The sequence below is a fragment of the Mixophyes fleayi genome, chromosome 5, assembly GCF_038048845.1.
Source record: "Mixophyes fleayi isolate aMixFle1 chromosome 5, aMixFle1.hap1, whole genome shotgun sequence".
Lineage (NCBI taxonomy): Eukaryota > Metazoa > Chordata > Amphibia > Anura > Limnodynastidae > Mixophyes > Mixophyes fleayi.
The window spans coordinates 3,479,949-3,502,872 of NC_134406.1; the positions used below are offsets into that span (position 1 = coordinate 3,479,949).

Sequence of the window (22,924 nt, forward strand, 5' to 3'; positions counted from 1 at the left end):
CTATCTAACAGACATTCGGATACTACTATCAGGTATGATGAACGCGTTTTATTTGCCATATTGTGCAATACCAATCCAGTCCTAAATGTGGTGAAACCCAAGCAGACCTATACCATTGTTTATGGGCATATCCTATAATCAGGGCCTTCTGGACCCGGGTGTGGAGGTTTGCAACTGCAGATTTGGTTAATTATTTGCCACTTACTCCCGAATGGGCAGTGCTGGGTATTTTGCCTTCCGATGCACGAACCTCTGTAGGAGGGAGAAGGTTAATTATGGCAATATCTGCAGCGGCTAGGAAATCGATCCTCCATATGTGGATCCAGAATGCCCCTCCAACATTTGATTTATTTAAAGAAAAGATGTACTTTCTCCTGAGAATGGACTGGCTGGAGGCTTCTCTCCAGAAGAGTACACTAACTCGCAAATTTTTTGAGACTTGGGAAAGCTACATTGATATCCTACCCCCCCAACTACGAAATCAACTTTATGAATGCTTTCACCAGACATTGTGGTATGAAACAAGGGTGCTTCTCCGAGACCCTCCAATTATTGTATGAGATGATGGGGCGGGTCTGTCCTCTCCCTCTGGTCCCTCCGCACCTTGATGATAGGTTGGGGAGGGGTAACTGTAATATTGCGAACACTCCTCTCACTGAGGGAGGGCGATATATTTGTTCTCATTACAAGTGTTATCACATTGTGGTATTGTCCTTCTCCATGTTACAGTCCTTTAATATACTAATATCAGATATATATATCCTGGGATATATGTAGCGAGGTGTTGTCAAACCCCCTCAAGTAAAAACCATTAAAAAATGTAACAATATCTATGTACATGTATGTTGATTGTATTTACAATTGAAAGCTTTTCTTTCATTATGAAGCAAACTTTAATGTATCATTCATGTCTGAACTTCTTCAATAAAAATGTTTTGGAAAAAAAAAGAAAAAGAAAAAGACCTGCTTTTGGAGGGTCAAAACGCGTTGGGGCGAAAAGGGTTAGCAGACTGACAGTGATTTGGATTCCTGATATAACATCTATAGTTCCAGTAGACGGAGATGTGAGCTGAACCCCGAGGTCTTATAACATACTAAGCCTACATTTATCTCTAATCTGGTAGGAATTCAATCACACTGTTGTTCCAGTGCTTTCTTTTATAATCTATAACCATGATGTGCAATAAATATTTTTTATAGTCAATGGTTATGCATCAGAATCCATTTTATTTTATGCATATTTTTATTTAAGAAAAGTCATTTATACAACCATGAGGATTTAAAGACCAATTGATATAGAGCTCTCTTATTATATATCTTGTAAGTGTTTTCACAGAAGGATTGTTGTGATGATGGATCCAACTCTATAATACAATATTGTGTTATTAACACTACAGGCGAATACCATTTTGCTTTCTACCAAGTACAATCACATAAGGAAAAACACATGGACTTAACCAGTTGAAAACACTTTAAGAAGAATATTCAAGTTTAGAGATTTTTTATTTATTGTTTAAACTGTATCACACCTTGTCATATTTGTTTGTTTTTTATATTATGCACCATTCATCTCAAAATTTGGAGAAAAGAATCTGATTACACTACTGAAGAATTGTATCAGAAAATTTAAGCATATTTTTCACTTATCAATTTTATGTCGTGTTACATGATATATATTTATTTATATATGTGAATACTCCTGTTTGCGCTGTGATACTCCTATCCACTATATATTTTATACTACTTTCTTGAGAACATAAGTGTGGTTCTCTTAGGACAAACCTGGACAAACCTGGGCAAACTCCGGCCCACGGGCCACATACGGCCCGCCAGCCTTCGGAATCCGGCCCGCCGGGTCTGCCCAGGAGATCTAATTAATTTTGATGCCAGCCACAGGTTCTGGAAGGGATACGGAGCTGGTCGGCGATGCGCGTCCCTTCCAGAGCATCAGATCATGCCGGGGCCGGATACAGCGTAATCCCCTGTGCTGCTGCGTAGGGAGGAAGTGCGCACTGTCCATACACCTCTCCCGCCGCATTCACAGCAGCGCCGCGGAGGAGAGCACAGAAGAGTATGGAAGAAGACAGTAAAAAGGTAAGTATTACCGTTACAGACAACATCATGCCGGGTGCAGCAGGGCTGAGGGGCAGCACGGCATGATGCGGATCACCACAGGACAGCGGGCATCATGTCGCGCTGCCCCTCAGCCCTGCTGTGCCCGGCATGATGTTGATTAAAGATGGACAGATGGACGGATAGAGCTCTGGTAAGTGGGGTAATATCTAGGTGGGGGTTCCAGTCACTGTGTTTATTGATGGTGGTACTGTGGGTCACTGTTTTTATTGATATTGGTACTGTGGGTCACTGTTTTTATTGATGGCTGTGCTGTGGGTCACTGTTTTTATTGATGGAGGTGCTAGTAACTTGTTCTCTTCTGTTTTTTATCTCTTCCCAGTAAGTTCTCCTGCCACTGCCATACTGCCAGCTGTCTCGTCCTCTGCTCCTGACCTTTAGTCACTCTGCTTAAATCTGCCTAAACGTGAGTGATACCACCTATCATAGGGGATACTAATTTGCTGCCCATTTTGCCGGCACTGCAGTTACTATTGTGCTTCTCTTTGTTTGTTTACATCGCCAGCTGCTCCTGCCCCCCAAAAATGTCGTCTCACATAAAAAAAAGGAAAGTTGATTCTGAATGCCGTGTTTTCAACAAGACATGGACTGCTAAATATTTATTTACGGAACTCAAAAGCAAAGCCGTTTGCTTAGTTTGTGGCACAGTTGTCGCTGTGTTGAAAGATTATAATCTGAATCGCCACTATGTGACCAAACATGAGGATAAATATAGGAACTTGTCTGACCAAGAGCGAGCAAAGGAGTCGGAGATTTTGCTATCCAAGCTGCAAACTCAACGAACACTTTTTACAAAACTTAGCACATCCAGAGATACAGCTACCAAAGCAAGTTATCTCATATCTCATAAAATAGCTAAACGAAGTAAACCGTTTTCTGACGGAGAGTTTATTAAAGAGTGTTTGGTGGACTCTGCTGAGCTAATATGTCCAGAGAAAAAGGATGCATTTGAGAACATCCCTCTGTCCCGGCGTACTGTGACGAGAAGGGTTGAGGGCATAGCAGAAAATTTGGAGTTTCAGCTGAAGAACAGAGCGGTTACAATTTCCTTTTTTACCCTGGCTCTGGATGAGAGCTGCGATGTACGAGGCACTGCCCAGCTACTTATCTTCTTACGTGGGATCACTGCAGACTTCAAAATAACGGAGGAACTGGCAGCCATGCAGTCAATAAAAGGGACAACAACAGGGATTGATTTCCTAACAGAAGTAAATGCCTGTCTAGACAAGTTGGGACTGAAATGGGACAAACTTGTAGGTGTGACAACAGATGGTTGTCCAAATCTGACGGGGAGAAATGTTGGACTTTTGAAGAGAATGCAGGATAAAGTTACCGAAATTAACCCTGAGCAGAAATTGACATTTTTGCATTGTATTATACATCAGGAAATGTTGTGTAGGTCAGTATTAAAAATGTTGTTGATGTTGTAACTAAAACCGTTAACTTCATCAGAGCAAGAGCACTGAATCACAGACAGTTTGTTGCACTATTGGAGGAAAATGAGTCTGAACATTGTGATATCAGCTACCACACAAATGTCAGGTGGCTGAGCCTGGGAAAAGTCCTGAAAGTTTTCTGGGACCTGAGAGAGGAGATCTGGCAGTTCTGTGAGAACAAGGGAAATGACATCCCTCAGCTTTCAGATGCAGACTGGCTGGCAGACCTTAGTTTTGCTGTAGACGTGACTTCTCAGATGAATGACCTGAATGTCAAACTGCAATGCAAGGGCCTTTTTGTGCATGAAATGTACAGCGCAGTGAAGGCTTTCATGAAAAAGTTGCAGCTTCTATCAAACCAAATGGGGGACAATATTCTAACTCACATGCCAACACTGAAGGAAGCCAAACCATCAGCTGATCACCTCCACAGGTACTCATCCATGTTAGAAGCACTGCATGCTGAGTTTTCATTGCGATTTCAAGACTTCAAAAGACTTGAGAGTGAAATGGACATGGTTTCTTCTCCTTTCAGCTGCAATGTGGATAATGCACCCAGTGATGTTCAGATGGAACTCATTGACTTGCAGTCTGACACACTTCTGGCAGCGCACTTTAGGTCTGTCCCATTGCTTGAGTTTTACTCATCACTCAAAGAGGAGAACTTTCCACACATGAGGAGACATGCTCTGAAAATTCTAGTCCTCTTTGGATCTACCTACATATGTGAACAGACATTCTCAGTGATGAAGTTCAACAAATCCAGACACAGATCCTCACTGATGACCACCTCTCAGCTGTCCTTCGCATAGCCACCTCAGATATTCCGCCAGATTTCAGTGCACTTGTTCAAGCCCAAGACAGACTAGATTTCTCCCACTGAACAGGTAAATGATTCTTATATATAATTTGCTGCATTTTATGATGGGCCCTTTATAATGGCCTTTTATAAATTTGGTTCGGCCCTCGAACACAGATCTGATTTTCCATGTGGCCCCCGAAAGAAATTAATTGCCCACCCCTGTCTTAGGAGGATTAGCAGCATTCAGGATTAGCACAGTCTCTGCTGATATTTATTTATTTTTGAACACTTGGGAAGATAGATGATAAAGTTTGGCATAATATGTTGGAAAGTTCATATCAAGTCACTACCTCTGTCAGATTTCGCCAAATTAAATTTTTCTTCATATATAGGGCATACCTCCAAATCTCCAAGTTTGGTGGGAAACAGCTAGTTATTTGCCCCAAATGTGAGTGCAGGGGAGGATTTATGACATATGATATGGAGCTGCCCAGTGGTGTCCTCCTTCTGGCAGGAAATGGAAAATTGTGTAATACAATTGGATGTGAGAATATCCTCTATTAATCCAAGATTATGTTTATTTGGCCTCTGTCTGAATAAGAACATGCATAGACTTATTAGGTCACTTGTCACTACCCTATTTATGTTTGCGAAAGTGATCATTGCCAGGAAACGGATAGCTTCCGAGGGCCTTATTCTAAAGGACTTGATTGATCTTGTAAATGATACCATAAGACACAAACGCTTTATGTATGCTAGTCGTAATTTGACTAATAAATATGGGAAAATCTGGTACCTCCTTATGTTGCTTAGGGGCAAGGGAAGTAGATGTCTCTTAGATACTGTGCCCTGGACAGACACCTAGCCACTACTATTTTAATATTTGAACATTATAGGTCTAAATGCTTACGAAGACCAAACCTTAGTGAGTGAGGACACTTCATATAATATTTATTAAGATATTTTCTCTATTCTTACAATGCATGCTTAACTACTAATGTTTTTTATTTATACTATGCTTAGATATTGTACGTTTGATTTTATGACACTATTGCTACCTCTGCGTGAGATTATCTTTAGATTACTGTTAAGGTTTTTTAATAAAAATGTAAAAAATTAAATAAAATAAGATGTATCTATTTAGGAACCTGGCAACAGCTATCATGATGGTTGATACATCCAGGTCCACACATTTGTATGTGAACATGCCCACAATATTGTAGGTATCTGATATGTATGATCAATATTTAACTAAATTATTTTAATAATTTTTGTTTTAGAAATCCAAAAACAGATGAGACCGGAGAGTTTCCGAAAAAGAAATAATACAAGATAGGAATCAAGAAATAAAAGACATGTGGGGATAGATTTACTAAGCTGCGGGTTTGAAAAAGTGGGGATGTTGCCTATAGCAACCAATCAGATTCTAGCTTTCATTTATTTAGTACCTTCTACAAAATGACAGCTAGAATCTGATTGGTTGCTATAGGCAACATCCCCACTTTTTCAAACCCGCAGCTTAGTAAATCTAGCCCGTGATCCGCAATCATTAAATCAGAGTAATATCTGTCTTGGATCAAAAATGGTTACTCAGATGGATCATTCAGTGCAGCGGAGGAACATCTAAGAAGCTGTGCAAGGTATACACAGTAGAGACCAGACCGGAGAGAGCTTCCGAAAATGAAATTATACAAGAATCAAGAAATAGACATGTGATCGTCACCCGTCACCGGTGGTCTATTGCTTGGCAAACAAGGGCTGTGATGCTGCAGTCATTCAAGATGTAATCAATATGTGGAGTCCAAGGCCATTTACCACGTGGGGCAATTACAGTAGACTTTGAACATTATTTTGACTCACAAAAGTGGACATGTGTCAAAATCCAGACAGATACAGTGACTTCAGCACAGGCCGTAGTCACCACAAGATGGTTCGTGAAAGGGGAAGTGATCTGCAATGTTCACGGGCACTTTGTAACTGGAAAAAATGGAAGGCGACTTCAGGAGTGATCCTAAGTGTGAGCGGAGGACCTTTACTACTTCAGAAACACTCAGAATTTAATGTGCATACATTTGTCCTGTCAATGCCACACACAATCACCATCAAGAGTTGTAAGCAGAGCTATGAAAAGATCCAAAAAACTATAACGTTACACCCGTCTTACTGGACACTTTCCCTTTAGCCATCGAACATACCTGCGCATATCCAGCTGCTATATTGCCCTTTGGCCGATGACTTGACATAGCCTGAATGTTTTATAGATACTTGCATTTGAATAATTTGCCTGTCATTTATTAAATGTGCCCTGTTGTTTTTTCATCCTGTACACAATAAAATGTTTCTTTGTTCATGCAAAAAAAAAAAAAAAGCCAATCAAAGATTTGTAATAAATCATTACAGAAAGAAACTTGCCAATGGAGTAGTAATGCACCGTCCGTGGCTACGGTATTCCTTATCAACTGGCTCTGTGTTATGCTTCTGTTGCAAGCTGTTCGGTGGGAAAACAACTCCAAAGTCAACTTTCTCTGATAAAAGGTACAAAAGATTGGAAAAACGTCACTGCAATACTATCAATGCACAAGAGAGATAATGCTCATTTGGCCAACTATCAAACTTGGAAATAGCTTCACTTGAAAGATTAAAAAGCAAAAAAGAAATTGAATGAAGAAAATGTGCGCCTCATTATAAAGAAAACAGAAATTATTGGCAGCAATTCTGAGAACAACCGATTGCTTTAGTGAGGCGTTCTGGCCTTACGAGGAACACACGAAAACTGTACACTTCTGCCAATGGGAATATCTTGCGTTGTTTGGCTCAGTAATGGATTAACATATTCGTAAAATAAAGAAATAAGGAGACCTATGTACACAACCTTGGGAATGATACACAGAATGAGCAGATTCTTTTATTCAACACTATAAAAGAAAAAATTCTGAAATCTGCTCAGGTTGCCAAGTACTTTTCAAAATTTATTGATTGCACTCCTGATGTAAGTCATGTTGAACAAATAAACACGATCATTCGCTCTGTGGACATAGCGCAGGAACCGATGACTGTAAGCATGTGCGCGTCAAGGAACATTTCTTAGGATTTCTGCCACTACAGGAAACAAGTGGTGCTGATATGATGGACATTACCCTTCAACAGTTAGACAAGATGTCATTGTCTATTTAAAACCTACATGGTCATGGCTATAATGGAAGTAATATGAAAGGGTAACAAAATGGCGTGCAACGAAGAGCTTTGGATGTTAACCCACGAGCGTTGTTTATTCCTTGCAGTGCACATTCTTTGTATTTGGTTGGAAATAACATGTTATTTGGAGGCCACATCTTTCTTTAACCTTGTACAACATGTGTATGTGTACTTCTCACCATCAACACATTCTTGGAAGTTCCAATGCCCCATGTGTCTACTCGTACCGTGAAACCATTGAGCAAAACAAAATAGGAAAGTCGAATTGATGCTTTGAAACCTCTTCTCTTTTACCTGTGATATCTATGATCACTGAGGACACTACCCTAACAGGAGGGTCTGACAATATCTCACGAATAGAGGCACAAGGTCTTGCAAAAGGCATTTCTACTTTCAAGTTTGTGGTTTATCTTGTCCTGTGGTATAAGATGTTGTCTGAGATCAATATAAGTAGCAAAGTTCTTCAGGCAAAGGAATTTGATATACACAGTGCCATTAAACAACTGAATGTGACAAAGAATTTTCTTGAAGATTGCAGGAGTGACAAAGGGTTTGCGAAAACACTGGTAAATTGCCTGTGAACTTGCTGAGGATTTGGTGATACCAGCACAGTTTGTATTAGTATAAATAAGAAACCGTTCACCTATGAATCACAGAGGATGAGCCTATTCTGAGCCCACAGGAAAAATTCCAAATCAACTTTTATTTTGCTGGCCTTGTTACAATACAATCAGTTCAAGAAAGATTCACAGATTAATGAATTTAGTTATGTGTTTGGCTTCCTCCATGATGTTCACAGTTTGGAGAATAGAACATCAGAAATGATGCACGATTGCTACAAGTTAGAGCAATTTTTACAACATAAGGACTCCAAAGATATTGATGGTACAGATTTGTGCAGTGAATTAGCGCTGGTAGATGTCACCGCTCATGCTGTTGTCACACACTTATGCTGTTGCGCCTGAGGAAGTCCCGTTGTACCGGGATGAAACGCGTTTGTGGTGGTTACCTCATAGGAATGGCTTGATTTTTTACATGGTCCAAGGAAATTCATGGTCTTTTGACTATCTGGTACGCAGTTTTTATTTACCTAGGGCTGTATGTTGCACCTGTGTGCTTCACCTTTGGGTCTGCTACCTATTTTTACACTTTGTCTCCTGGTGGAGGACTATCTCTGGGTTCTGGTGCAGTTTTTATACATAACAATACTGCACTATGTTATTTTTTGTTCTGTTTTTCTACATTGTCGTTATGTCTGATGGAGATTGAGAGGGACTACCTCTGAAGAGGAAACCTCCATATGATCTATACTTCTTGAATACATCCTTACGGTACGCAGTTATTATATTTTCCCAACACCATATTTGTGATAATACACATTGGGGCGCCCTACTTGTTTTTTCTGTTGCAGCATTTTCGTTATCCGGATTAACCATCTGGCCACAAGTATCCTGAGGCTGCCGCTCTTAACTGAGCTAAGTGCTGTTGTTTGGGACTGATCCTCTAATACTGGACTTTATATACTATCTATACTAGTTGTTTATCCAAATTGTATTTACGCTGTGGTAATTAGCGCCATCATATATATCTCTGTTTGCGTGTTATATATATATATATATAACATTAATACATAACTTAACACGATTAAGAGATTAATTTCTCAACAGAACTTTAAGACCCACATCATATATTTCAATAATTATTTGTAGAGGTGGTGCACGTGGTTGGGGCCCATAAATTACTTTTTCACGCCAAATAAACTGGTGATCTTTTGTATTACACAGTCTCTTTTGTGTGTGTATTCACAGACCTCTCTATTTTCTCTCCTCTCACACTGTCCTCAGTACATAGCTCAGTCTGTTTAGTGTGATTTCACAGATCACTATACTGCTTATTTGTTTCCAGTACTTTCCTTTTTACTCACACCTCTCTTTGGCTCACTTCTTCTCTTCTTGCACTTTCTTCACTTTTAATCTGCTTATATATCACTTTGTCTGGTTTTTATTCTGTCCCTATTTTTCTCTCCCAGTCTATCCAGACACAGGGATCTCTCTCAGCGGTCCTGAGTATCGCGGTCCCGAGTATCACACTCCTCTCTCCTGTCACCCCCGGCAACCACACACGACTCCCAACTGTCACGTTCCCTCAAGAAATCTTTTTTTTTTTATTTTTAATCTTTATAAACACTTATAACAAGTAACACATGTAACCACATCTAAACAGGAAGGTACATGAACATATATTTACATATAGATACCTCAGGTTACTCAGGTTTCGGGGTATCACATACTTCCCCACTTAAAAAATGCGTGTCCGCACGCACTAGAAATTACCTGAACATTTTTTACAGACATTCACTTTTCTCATGAAATATTTGCATATTACAGTTTGATTTGAGACATTTTTCATGTAATTATATAACACAACATTGCTCACAATCTTCATGACTTAACATACTAGTGTCTATACCTAAGGGGTGGAACTCCTTTTATGCTTCTAGGTTACTATTAGGTTGCATTGGACACAACTTAAGTTGATCCCTGTGGACCAGGCTTTCCCGAAGACCATCTTCTCTTGTCACACGGTAGACAACTACCCCTTCTCTAGATATATCAGTTACAATGTATGGAATTGGTTCCCACTGAAAGTCTAAGTTACTGTGCCGCTGGTTTTTCTTTTTTAGCACTTTGCTCCCTATCTTCACTTCACCCTGTACTGGAGTGGCATTAGAATACTGCGGTCTATATTCATATGGTCTCTTTAAGTAGTATGGTGAATAGGGACATTTCCGGTAAGGGTTTTCCAGCTTAGGACACTCTGCTTCTGGCACACTTTCAATATCTTCTGACTTCTCTCCATCGGTTTCTCTTTTTTGGTAGTTTTGCTGGTAGTTTTGTGGAGGATCTTTGCGATATGAATAGTGTCGATAATAGCTGCGATTTGTTGCATGTTTGCTGCCTTGGACTGGAGAACCACTAGGACCAGTTACATAAGTTGCCTCAGCACCTTTCCTGCCTTCTATCACATCAAACTCTACAGTCTCTCCATCTCCCACTGCGAAGATACTTCTGTGGGTTGCTCTTCTTAATGGCAGTCTGGTGTACAAACAGGTCTTCCTTGGTGTCATTCCTGTTTATAAATCCATAGCCCTTACGCACATTAAACCATTTGACAGTGCCTAAAACCTTTATATGGGGACCAACAAACTTTTGATAACCCTGTAGGAGCCAAATAGTATGTTGAAAGGCCGGTTTCGCGGGCTGCACCATTATCTTGGATTTACTCTTGAGGGCTCCTATTAACTCTTCTGGACAATTTTGAAGAACATTCATTCCAATGATTACTGAAGGTACATCACTTTCCTGGACATTAGTGATAACAAATCCCTGCTGGAGTAAAGTGCTCTTTCCTATCTGCATGTTGGCCTTCCAGTAGCCACAATGTGTAATCGATTGACCATTGCTAGCCAGTAGGTGTGGCCAAGTGCTAGGTGCAGACATAATTTCTTGCTCCTCCCAATGGTAAAAGGGGAAAGGAAGAGAGACAGGTTGATAAGACGCACTAGAAACACTCTGTTATTTGTTTTGTATTTGGTTTGAGCAACTAGGGGTTAATCATTTATAAAACTTAACTTTTATTATTTTATTCATAAAACAGCGAAATATAAATAAAATAAGTGAAAATGTGATTTAAAAAGCTGGTCACATCTCATGAATCTCTACATCCACCATTCATATAAGGGTCACTTATTTGATTACTGTCCAAAAATAATTTTTATAATTATCCCTTGTGGGATGCAAATGTAGTCCAAAAATTATATTTGTTTTATAAATACTGGTACATATTCCAAAACAATGCTGAATTATGCCCTAGGTTATATTTTTAGATACACTACAATTTGTTATGTCCGATAGTTTATGTTATGCACAATGGATAGAATTATAGATTGATTAGTTCAAAGGCTCCTACCGCTGCTGCATCTTAGATGAAGCAGCGCATATCCATTAATTATTGAGCCCGTTAGAAAGTGAGCAGATGAATTAAAATTAGGTCTGTCCCAAAAACAAAAACTAATCTATATGTGCAAATATTATAGAATCGTAACTCTCGAATGCATGAGCAATTCTAGAATAAAAAGGGTGTTATGAATTAATATTCTGCACATAAGTTGTGTCATAAATGATCTATTAATTCCTAAAAGCAGTGTTTTGTATTTTGTGTAAAACATGTCCTGCTCCAAAATACCCGGACCTCTATAATTATAACCCTCATACCAAAATGCCTCTTGGGTTAATGAATTCCTTTTAAGCATACACAAATATTTCCTATACGGATCAATTACAGCGCTTTATTATATTGGAATACAGGAACGATTACCATTCTAAAAAAGCGCAAGGATAGAAAGGATATATTGCTACAAATTGTCAATCCTATATATAGATTGTATCACGCTACATCCTCTTATCCCTTAAGAAATCAGCTATACTCAGGGTACATAATAGAAAGATTGTAGATTCTATATTGAGCGTTTCTTGCTCTAAACCTCACAGGTTCCATATGTTACTATTCCAAACACGGTCCTTAATAGGATAGTAATTCCCCGTGGGTGTTTAATCCCTTATGAGTAACCTAGGCTTGTGCTGTGTTCTATAGCACTTGCGGTCTAAATCTAGAGCAACATGATTTGGACTACGAATTGTAAAGTTATACGATTTTCTGTCTATTCCTAAAGATAGGTATTGGGACTACATTGAGATTCAGGTAGTAGTGAGATGTGACCAGCGAAACCGACGCGCGTTTCGCTGGTCTGCTTGTTCACGGCTAACCCGTTTGTCCGGTGAGCGGGGTTTTTAAACTTGCTATGGCCAATCAATACTAAGATATTCGAATTCACTGAGTTCATTGGGTGGGTTATCCTTCTCGGTTCGTATTATTAATCCATTTTTGTTTCTGTTTTTTAGATTGTATCTTTATACATTAAAAAATACATACATTTATATGAACTTGGTTATTTAAGATAATAAAGAATTCCCATAATATATCGTAACGTATCAGGACAAAGATATGGTTTGAACATGGAATGATATATCATCAGAACTGATTTCTACATAGATGGAGTACGTGTATATTATCATTACATTACTGAATACTAATAATTCAACCTTAAGTGAGTTGGGTTTTTTTTTTAAAAAAAATATAAGTGCAAAATTGATTTTATATCGTGCTTGGTATTAACTTATGTGAAAGAAAGAAAAAAAAAACAGGGGAGGGGAGTGGGGGAGATGATTAATTATTAAATGTAAGAGACCTAAATGGTCATGAATTTTAAGTTGATTTATTATTAAAAGTATTTTTAATAGTGCTTTGTGTGTTTAAATATTGATTGTGCTGATTAACTACATTCCCTTAATAGTTTATTTTCTTATATAATAATTGTTGTGTTATTATGTGTTTTTGTTAACTTTTGTGTTCAATATATTATAATTCCTTATACAGGTTTTGCTATAGTTGTAATAGGTCAAAATTATTTAAAATGTCAAATAATTTCCATTTGTACATTAAAAATGTGATCGTGCCTATTATAGTTCTCTACTGCATTACTCCTTCAGTTCCTCTTTTTTGCAACCATAAATATACATTATTCTATTATTGAATATTTAATTTTATGTTTTTATTTTGTATTATACATATCAAATTTTTATTATTTTTTATTTTATATTTTTATTGATTATTTCTTTATTGTTAATGTTTTAATCTTTTCTTGGTTATATCGTATTTAATTCTTAATCATTTTCCAGATCATGTTTATATTTGTATGTTTTTCACATCTCTCATTTTTTAAATATCATTACTTTATATAGAGTATATTTGATCTACTCATTATACCTTCATAACTATATATTTATTTAATTCTATAGAGAATATATCAGCAAACTTTTTCATTATTCGATCATCAGATGTACAGATCTCCATACTTCGGGATGGTAAGTATTTAGCTATTTTTCTTGTGTGTATAGTCTTTATATCAGATTTTTTACTTGATCATATTCCAGATCATATCCATATTTTTATATTTTTCTTTTTCTTTATTTCCAAATTCCTCATTTTATAGATATCATTATTCTATGTTGAGTGAGTTTGATCTTCTCCTTATTGAATCTTTGTACCTATATATTCGTTTACTTCTCTAGAGAATATACCTGCAAGTTCTCCATCATTCAGCCATCAGATATACAAGTCTCCTTATGTTTAAAATTGGTAAGTATTTTTCTGTTTGTCTTGTGTATATGTTCTAGAAAAACAGGGGAAGAGTAGAAGAAAAAGAGAAAGAAAGGAGAATTTCTCTTCCCCTCTCTCTCCCTCCTCCCCTTCAAAGAAACATTGTATAATTGACATTCTCATTAAGGCCTGCTGGTTGCATAAAGTTCGTAGGGAAAATCATTCTAGCCTCTTTTTTCAATAATTCCTTTGTAAGATCCCCGCCTCTGATTCCTAACTTAACTTGCTCCATACCAAAAGCTGTTAGGTAGTCAGGGTTACTTTGATGTATCCTCTGAAAGTGTCTTGCTACTGTTGTAAGTTTTTTCAATTTCTTGGCATCTTGGTTGGCATTCCTAATATTACCTATATGTTCCAAGAGTCTCTGCTTCAGAGGTCGGCTAGTCATCCCTATGTAGTTAGCATTACATGTACAGGTTAGACAGTAAATCACTCCTTTAGTTTCACAATTTATGAATGATTTGATGTCATGATTGTGACTGTCTACAAAGTTCTTGGTTTTTTTAATAAGTTTACATGCTTTGCAGCACCCACAGGCATAACATTCTGTTATTTTATTAGTAGTTAAAGAGACTTCGATCTTATCATCAAAATGACTTAACTAAAAAATCTTTCAGATTTTTTGACCTTCTCCAGCTTGTAGATATTTTTTCACCTATAACTCCTGATATAAGAGGGTCTAATTTGAGGATATGGCTGTGTTTTTGAAGTATATACTGTATGGCTTTCAATTGGTTGTTAAATCTACTAATAAATCGCACTTTATCCTCTGGAGTTTTAATTTTCCTTTTAGGAAAGATCAGGGAGTCTCTGTTAATTTCCTTCACTTCATGATAAGATTTTTTAAGGATTCTATTACTATAACCTCTTCTTTGTAGTCTCTTTTGTAATTCTTTTGCACGTTGTTCAAAAATATTGTCCTGACTACAATTTCGTTTAGTTCGTAGATATTCTCTTTTGGGAACACCTCTAATTGTAGATGGTAAATGGGAACTTGTGGTGTAGGAACTCGGATAGGCGTATCGTTGTCACCTGGGAGCCCGTGTCCAACACTGCAGGCAGCACAACTCCGTTTATCCTGACCTTCAGGTGGGGGCATTCTCCTATGTAACAAGGCCACCCCTCTTGTGCAGTTGGCCTTATTGCCATGGTTCCTCCCGAGGATCGGTCCTCCTCCATCGAGGTCTCGTCATTTAAATGCTCACTTTGTTGGCAATTTTGTTCTATGTGGCCGCTCCTGTTGCAGCGGTGGCAGATGGGTTGTCTTTGGAGATCGGGACAGTCAGAAGCTCTCCTTTCATTTCTCTGTGGAGGCTCCCACCAATCACTGGTGGCCCTTCTTCTCTCTATTCGCCACCTAGGTTCTGTTACTGGGGGATTCGGCTGACTCTTGAGGTTACGAATCTCCCGACACAACTCTGCCATTCCAGTGGTTAATTCCTCAATTTGGGATTTTAGTACTCGAAGTGGATTAACGGGGGAAGTTTGGATGCTTTGAACTATGGTCTTCCCAGGATTTTTGAATTCTTTGTAACCTGGCATTTCTGAGAATGGTATCTCTCGTACAAGATTGGATCCCACCATCTGAATAGCGGCCTCTTTGAAATCCAAAAAATTATGTTCTGGTAATTGCATACGAAGTAATCTTAATTGTGTCTTAACATTATCATTATTCACTCCGTCAATAAACTGATTCACCAGGGTCTCCTCCACATTCCTTACTTCATCTTCATCTACTGCTTGTATAGCCCGTAAAGCCTCTTGAAGGCCCAGCGCGTAGTCTCTAAGTGTGTCCCTGAGTAGCTGCTTCCGTCCATAGAACTTAATCTTGAGTTCCGAGATGGTACTGACCTCAAATGTTTTTGTCAATCGTTGTAGAATTTGCTCTACATTTTTCTTTTCTCCTGAGGGCCAGGAGGTAACTTCTCTCAAAGCAGAGCCTTTGAGTTGTCCAATAAGGATCTCCACCTGTTGTGATTCAGTAAGTGGGTATAAGCAAATTATAGATCATATCTTGTTCTTGAATTCAATTAGGTTGTTTTTGTCCACATCACGAAGATCCCCAGAATAGGTGGGCAACCAGGGAGCACTAAAGTAGTATGGCAATGTTATGAGATTAAGAGGAGAGGTCTGTGGGATCTTGGGCCTCGGACCTGTCACCTGCTCCAGATGATTCCTCCATTTCATGTAGTTCTTGTGACATTGTCTTTACTCTGGATTCCTCCTTACTTTGGACTCTGGTATCCTGTTTGTGACGCCAAAAATATGCTTGTAATACCCCGCGTGATGTTATTTAGAGTAATACGTTGAAATTGCACCAGAGAGGTAAGGACATTTATCCAGAGATTTAAAATGACACAAGTGTATTATTAACTTACTTCCTTTTATTAATAAGAACTACTCTGTTATTTTTAAACACTATCTTATCACTTTGAAACTATTTACAATTGACAAACCTTTACATTTACAATACGAACACTAAAAATTTATTGGAATTCTATGTTTATGGATGCAAATTATTAATCTTCACATATATATATATATATAATATAATTATCTAACATTAATACATAACTTAACACGATTAAGAGATTAATTTCTCAACAGAACTTTAAGAACCACATCATATATTTCAATAATTATTTGTAGAAGTGGTGCACGTGGTTGGGGCCCATAAACTTTTTCACGCCAAATAAACTGGTGATCTTATGAATTAGTCTCTTTTGTGTGTATTCACAGACCTCTCTATTTTCTCTCCTCTCACACTGTCCTCAGTACATAGCTCAGTCTCTGTTTAGTGTGATTTCACAGATCCCTATACTGCTTATTTGTTTCCAGCACTTTCCTTTTTACTCGCACCTCTCTTTGGCTCACTTCTTATCTTCTTACACTTTCTTCACTTTTAATCTGCTTATATATCGCTTTGTCCGGTTTTCATTCTGTCCCTATTTTTCTCTCTCAGTCTATCCAGACACAGGGATCTCTCTCAGCGGTCCCGAGTATCGCGGTCCTCTCTCCTGTCACCCCCGGCAACCACACACGACTCCCAACTGTCACTTTCCCTCAAGAAATCTTTTTTATTTTAAATCTTTATAAACACTTATAACAAGTAACACATGTAACCACATCTAAACAGGAAGGTACATGAACATATATTTACATATAGATACACCTCAGGTTACTCAGGTTTCGGGGTATCACAATATCTTATTGATTTCTTGCTAATTATGCATGTATGTGTATGTGCCTGTGTGTATGTATCTCAGACCATAATGCAATGCTTTGTTACAAACTCATGTTGGCTCACAAGGCCTCACTTACTATCAATGTAAAGTCAGCAACGGGCCCTTAACTCATTACATCCAGTATTAGCCAGTCCACCACAAATAGCTCTCTATTCAGCAGTTATCACACAATGTCCACTAACATTTCTTGTCTAACAGGGGAGAAGATATCTACAAACTTCCCAGCATCATTCAAAGAAGTCTTTTCATCTTATCACACATCTGTTTAATTAGTAGCCATTGCACACATAGGGGGGGAAGGGATGAGAGCACAGACCAGCCAGACGACTTACTAAATACAGGCAGTATTACAATCAACAACCAGAACTTCAATATATATTTACAGTGTTACAAAATACAGTATGAATCTTTATCTGGTAGATATTCACAGAGAAGCCACAATATAGCTACATCAAATACAATACTATTCAAGTATGAGGTCTATTGTATTGGTACAATCAAACTCCTAAGGTATTACTAATTTCAAACCCTTAAACTGCATCACTTCTTAAGCACACTAACATTTACTACAATAACATCTAATTCTATGACTCTCCCGTGCAACTTCACTTTCTATGCTTACAGTGTTACCCTAAACAAAACCCTTCTAACCCTTCTTAAAGGCTACACCACATGGTCTGTGACTTTATAATAAAGTTTACTTCACAGTCTATTGTAGCTCCTATAGTCTATAGATAAACCAGTTAAAGCACTAACAATACAGTGTACATTTTACTAATTTATTTATTTATTGAAAGCCTGTGAATCAGTGCTCTAGTGCCCAATTGTCCGAAAAAATAAGTGAAAACTTAAAAAACGTGCACAAAGGATGCAGAACTGGCCCTCCTTAAGAACGGAAGGGCCAGAGTCCCCGACCCCCGCCATAAGGACCCCTTGGGGGCAAGGGTCTTTAGACCCTTTTCACCGCAAGGCTAGGGGGGTCCCTTTAGCCCCTGGGATCAACCAAAGATTCACCCCCCGGAAGGGAGGACCCAGAATGTTTTTCAGGGGGCCAGAACCTCAGGGCCACACAGCCCCCCCTAGATCTTCGGGGAGGAGAGCCCATAAAGGACCTATCCGCACCCTAAAATCCGTGAAAAAAAAACATAGAAAAAAGTGGAGTGACAAACAGTGAGAAAAAATAAAATAGTGCCGTGCATATAGGCCCCAGCCTTTCGGCCGAGATGTTCCTGCCTAGCCAAAAGGCCGGGGCAAGGAAGAGTGACTTACAAGATCTCCACAGTAAGGAGACTACAGCGCGTCGGGGAAGGATTGCAGTGAAAGTGCTTAGCAGCATTGATCGGGCCAGGGGCGCCCCCGCCCCATCAATACTGCTGCTGAGCACTTAAAAGGGCCCCCCTGGATGCCCCTGGGCTGTAGCCCAGTTAGCCCTAGGGTTAATCCGGCCCTGGATAGAGGAGGCTTTTTTTTTTTCAACATTTTGCACTACAAGTGCTTTGCGGTGTCCCATATTCCCCAGTGTGAAACATTAATTTTTCTGGCTGTCAAAAGTCATATCTAGCAGCAGTATCTATTGAATATTTTTCACTACAAGTGGTTTGGGCACATTAAAATGGATTCAAAGCAGTCCACATATGAGCAGAATCAGCAAGCAGGTGCTGGCACCAGTCCTAATGGTAGTCTTCCCTGTACTTCATCTGGTAAAGCCTATGTAAAAGTACATAGTCTTTTTAAATCGGAAAAAAACACACCCAAACAAAAATAAGTATACTTATAAGTATAAGTGTAGGGTGCAATCTACCCCCAAATAGGAAAGGGACTTGGGGAATTTCTATCTCACGTACCGTCTTGAAAGGCTGCTGTTTTGGCAATTTCTCAATAAGGGTAGGGTGTCATACACAGACTGACCCCAAACTGGCTTTGTCCATTTCAATTTATATTGTACAGTCTATAACGGCTGAATTTTTTTACTATTTTCTACAAATGGAGGGGGGCCTATATAGACAGAAACCAAACTGCCTTTGTCCATTTCAATTTATATTGTACAGTCTATAACGGCTGAATTTTTTAGTATTTTCTACAAGTGGATGGGGGCCTAGAGAGACAGAAACCAAACTGCCTTTGTCCATTTCTTTAGATATTTAACTGTAAGTGTAGGGTGTAATATACACCCAAAGACGATGGCTGCATTGCCAATATGCATAGATGGAGAGGAAGACAATCTGGTTTGTGTGTAGAATTAAATGACGGCCTACCAGGAATTAAACAGCTTTTTTCATAATTATATCGCCTTACAAATACATTACTTATCCAAGAAACAGGTGGAGCACTAAATTCGGTTATTTTATGCCCAAAAACAATGATTGCAAAACAAAACCAAACAAAACCAAAACCCGCAAGGGCGGTTTGGCAAAACCTAAACACGATGGTAATCCAGATCCAAAACCAAAACACGGGGGTCAGTGAGCATCTCTAGTAAAAATAAACATCAGAAGAGTTATTATTACTTGACATTTTCTTTTTCTTAATTTCTGCTGCAGATTACTGCCGAGAATTTCATGGCCGCCCCAAACTCACTGTGGAGCTGCAATTGTATGAACTTGGCAAGGGATTATTTTTTGAAGCAGGTGGATTGGTCACTGTAATTGTATGGCATAGTGGCTCTGAAAAGACCAGATGGCGGATACATCTGTGTCGGAATCTGATTGGTGAAGTTCGCATACGGCTGGTTTGTAGCATAAGAATTCAGTAGACCAGGAAATGCAGATGGCTGCTTGTAAAGATTGGTCTGCTGTGTACTGTAAGACACTCCCAGTTATCCCTGAGACATTACACTGGTATGTATGCCATTTTTATACCAAAATGAATATTGTCAAGGATAAAAGAGCCTGGGTACTGGGGATTAGCCTGCTGTTCAAGTTGGGAGGTTTAGGTTGCAACAGCACATTCCGAGTACAGCAGTTTCCTGCTTTTCCTTCTGCTCTGTGCATGTCCTTTATATCATATGGGTGAGGTGGGTCCAAAGGACAATTCCATCTTGCAATGTTTATGGCCTTGGTCTATCACCATCATCTGTTAAATGTCTACTAATGCCATCGCTGTTCGTCTAATGAGCTCTGATTACTGTCTCTTCACTTTCCATGAGGCATGTGAACGATAAAAATATAGTGTGCGAACATTGTGTTTACATCACGACTGGGTGGATTTCAAAATGTACCATGCTTTGCATACAAACTTAGTGGTAATGAATTTCTTTAAAACAAATTACAGTTCGAAGCTGGAGGTGCAGTCTGTGGGCCATAAAACTTATGGGCATTTTTGCATGTAGATATTTTATGCACACTGCTGCTGTAACACTATATTTCATAGTGATTGTATCTTTTATTAGAAGCCGTCATGTATTTGTGCTACTGCTCTGTCACTTATTTTAGCCAGCCAGCTCGCTGCAACCTGTGGCCAAAATTTGTGAAAATGTGCTCAGTTGTGAAGGGATCATTAGAAAATAGGCTGTAAATGAATGTTAATGCTATAAATGGCACTATAGGAGAGCAAAAACAACTAAATAATCACAATTACCCATTTTGCACAAATTTTTAATTGGATTTTTGGGCAAACCCAAAACATGAAGATAGTTTTAGAATCAAAACCAAAAACACGGAGTCTGCGCACATCTCTAGTTTCAAGTATGTGTATAATTAGAAAAGATCTTGAGGTGTGAAGTTTGGGGTGGGGTGCAGTATATGCAGTGTATAAGGACAATAAATTAATTAAAATTAAATAATATTAAACAAAGTAGTATAAAAGGTGCAAAATACGTTTGCAAGATTATCATCACCAAGATAACCGCTGTCTAGATGACGAGTAGAGTCACAAGAGACCAGCCAACAATTCACAGCAAATGGCAGTAGAGATTGGGTGGGTGAAACTTAGAGACTGAGGCAGGAAAAAGTTGCCTCCCAAATGGCAATGCCCGTTTCCAAGGTTTCAGCAACAAAAAGGTGCAAACTACCAAATAATTGAATTTTGACATATACAATTGCAGATTTTCCCTTGAGTTCAAAACACATTAGGTCAGAAATATCTTAAATATCTCCCCTCTCTATTATATATTTTGCACTGTTTAAACTTCCTCATGCACATTTTCAATATGAAAATGTACAAGTATTACTCTAAGGTTCTTTAATGGTTTATTTGTATAAAACGTTCTCCTTTCAATTAATAAAAAAAAAGTTTTAAGTCTCAGATGTGTCTTGTTATATTTAAAGGAAGAGAACCTTTGTCGGTTAAGATGACTAGTCTCTTGCTTCAATCAGTGTCCTAAATCTATAAAGAGAATCTTAATTGTGAATCTTCTCTTCACTTCGAACACTCCAACCACCTAAAGTTGCCCTTATTTTCATGGAAGCAGTCTTACTTTTAAAAAAAAAAACATATAAAAATCATATTATCTGTACCCTAAAACTATATCAGTGTAACTGTGAGGAAAGCAAGGGCTAAATAATACGTTATTATATTAAACAGCACCTGTCATGAACCCTAACCTACAGGTGATAGCAGGCGCGGGCTGGGAGAGGGAAGCCCAGGGGGGCAACACAGGCGGCCGCATCTCATGTCATCAGATTCGGCCGCCGGATGAAAATGTGGTATATTGCATTCGGGGGGGCGGCCGGCCAGCCTACCCCCCGGCCCTAATACCAGTCTGACTGAGCGGCCCGGGGGGCCGCTGCCCTCCTGCCCCCCGGGCCAGCCCGCCCCTGGGTGATAGGTATATCATTTGTTGGCACCATGTGCAAGCTTATATTCCCTGTTGAACAGTTATCAGGAGAATTATGTATATTTTAAAAAGAGAATGTTTAAATTATGCAAGGAGGGTAACATATCCCAAAATGGCAATCGAATACTTCACATGTTAATACATTGTATCACTGTTAGTGAACAATTGGCCAGGTGAATAAGATTAGTTGGTCAGTTCAATCAAGCACATGTCTCCAGGGGGTCCATTTCAACCATTGTGTGAAATAAAATATCCTCCCCATACCATACAGCTAAGCTGAAACCCGTGTGTGTGTGTCTAGCAACATCCTGCAATATTATTCCACACAATAACTGTCTGTGATTTAAGTAATTTTATTTTAGTCAGTAATTGAATACATTTTATAAGAAGAACTCAATTTTTATAATTTGTGGATCGCAGCAATTATTTCCACAGGGCTGTAAATTCAGTTCAAGCTATATTGGTAATTTAGTGAGCACACAACACAGGTCCTCTCACAGCTACAGGAGCTAATTACCTGTTTTCCACTAGTAGCTTTTGAATTGTAGTTTTTCAGCACCAAAGTATTGTTTTTTATTTGCAGTGATTTAAGTAATATTGTATGTACAATGTGTTACCATGCTGTGCTCTATAGGTCTTATGATAATTGTTATTGTGTATATTGCATCAGATGGAACAAATGCTACTCATCAGCTTTATATGAAAATCAGATATCAGTTTAGAGTCTGTATATTGTCTTCAATAGCCACACAGTAAATGTCATCACTCAGACACTCCATTGTAATGCTACTGAATTCTATCCTCAGTGGCACTATCCTTGATTAAAGAAGGGGAGGCAGAGATAATTTGCATGTTAGAATGGGGATAAACAGGCAGAGAAATCAGGGTGTGTTGTTTTGTCAGATTGATTGGTGTCTATTTTACAACAGAACTCCTGGAGCAAACACAACAATCGAGTTGTTCGTTACGATTGTGGTTCATCTGTACAAAATTAACTCACTCTTTCAAGTTACATTGTTTGTTCCAACAGGAACAGCCATCAGAGTGAGATGGGATATCA

General features: G+C 38.7%; 1 protein-coding gene and 1 pseudogene across 1 annotated transcript; one reads left to right on the forward strand and one right to left on the reverse strand.

Annotated features, from left to right (window-relative positions):
- The first annotated feature begins 2,657 nt into the window (after window positions 1-2,657).
- LOC142157961 (general transcription factor II-I repeat domain-containing protein 2A-like) lies at window positions 2,658-4,381 on the forward strand. The gene is made up of 2 exons (XM_075211463.1): window positions 2,658-3,532; window positions 3,586-4,381. The coding sequence occupies exons 1-2, from the start codon at window positions 2,658-2,660 to the stop codon at window positions 4,379-4,381; spliced, it is 1,671 nt and encodes a 556-aa protein (XP_075067564.1).
- Window positions 4,382-10,054: 5,673 nt separating this feature from the next.
- On the reverse strand, window positions 10,055-10,985 carry LOC142157962 (Y-box-binding protein 1-like; annotated as a pseudogene).
- Window positions 10,986-22,924: the final 11,939 nt, after the last annotated feature.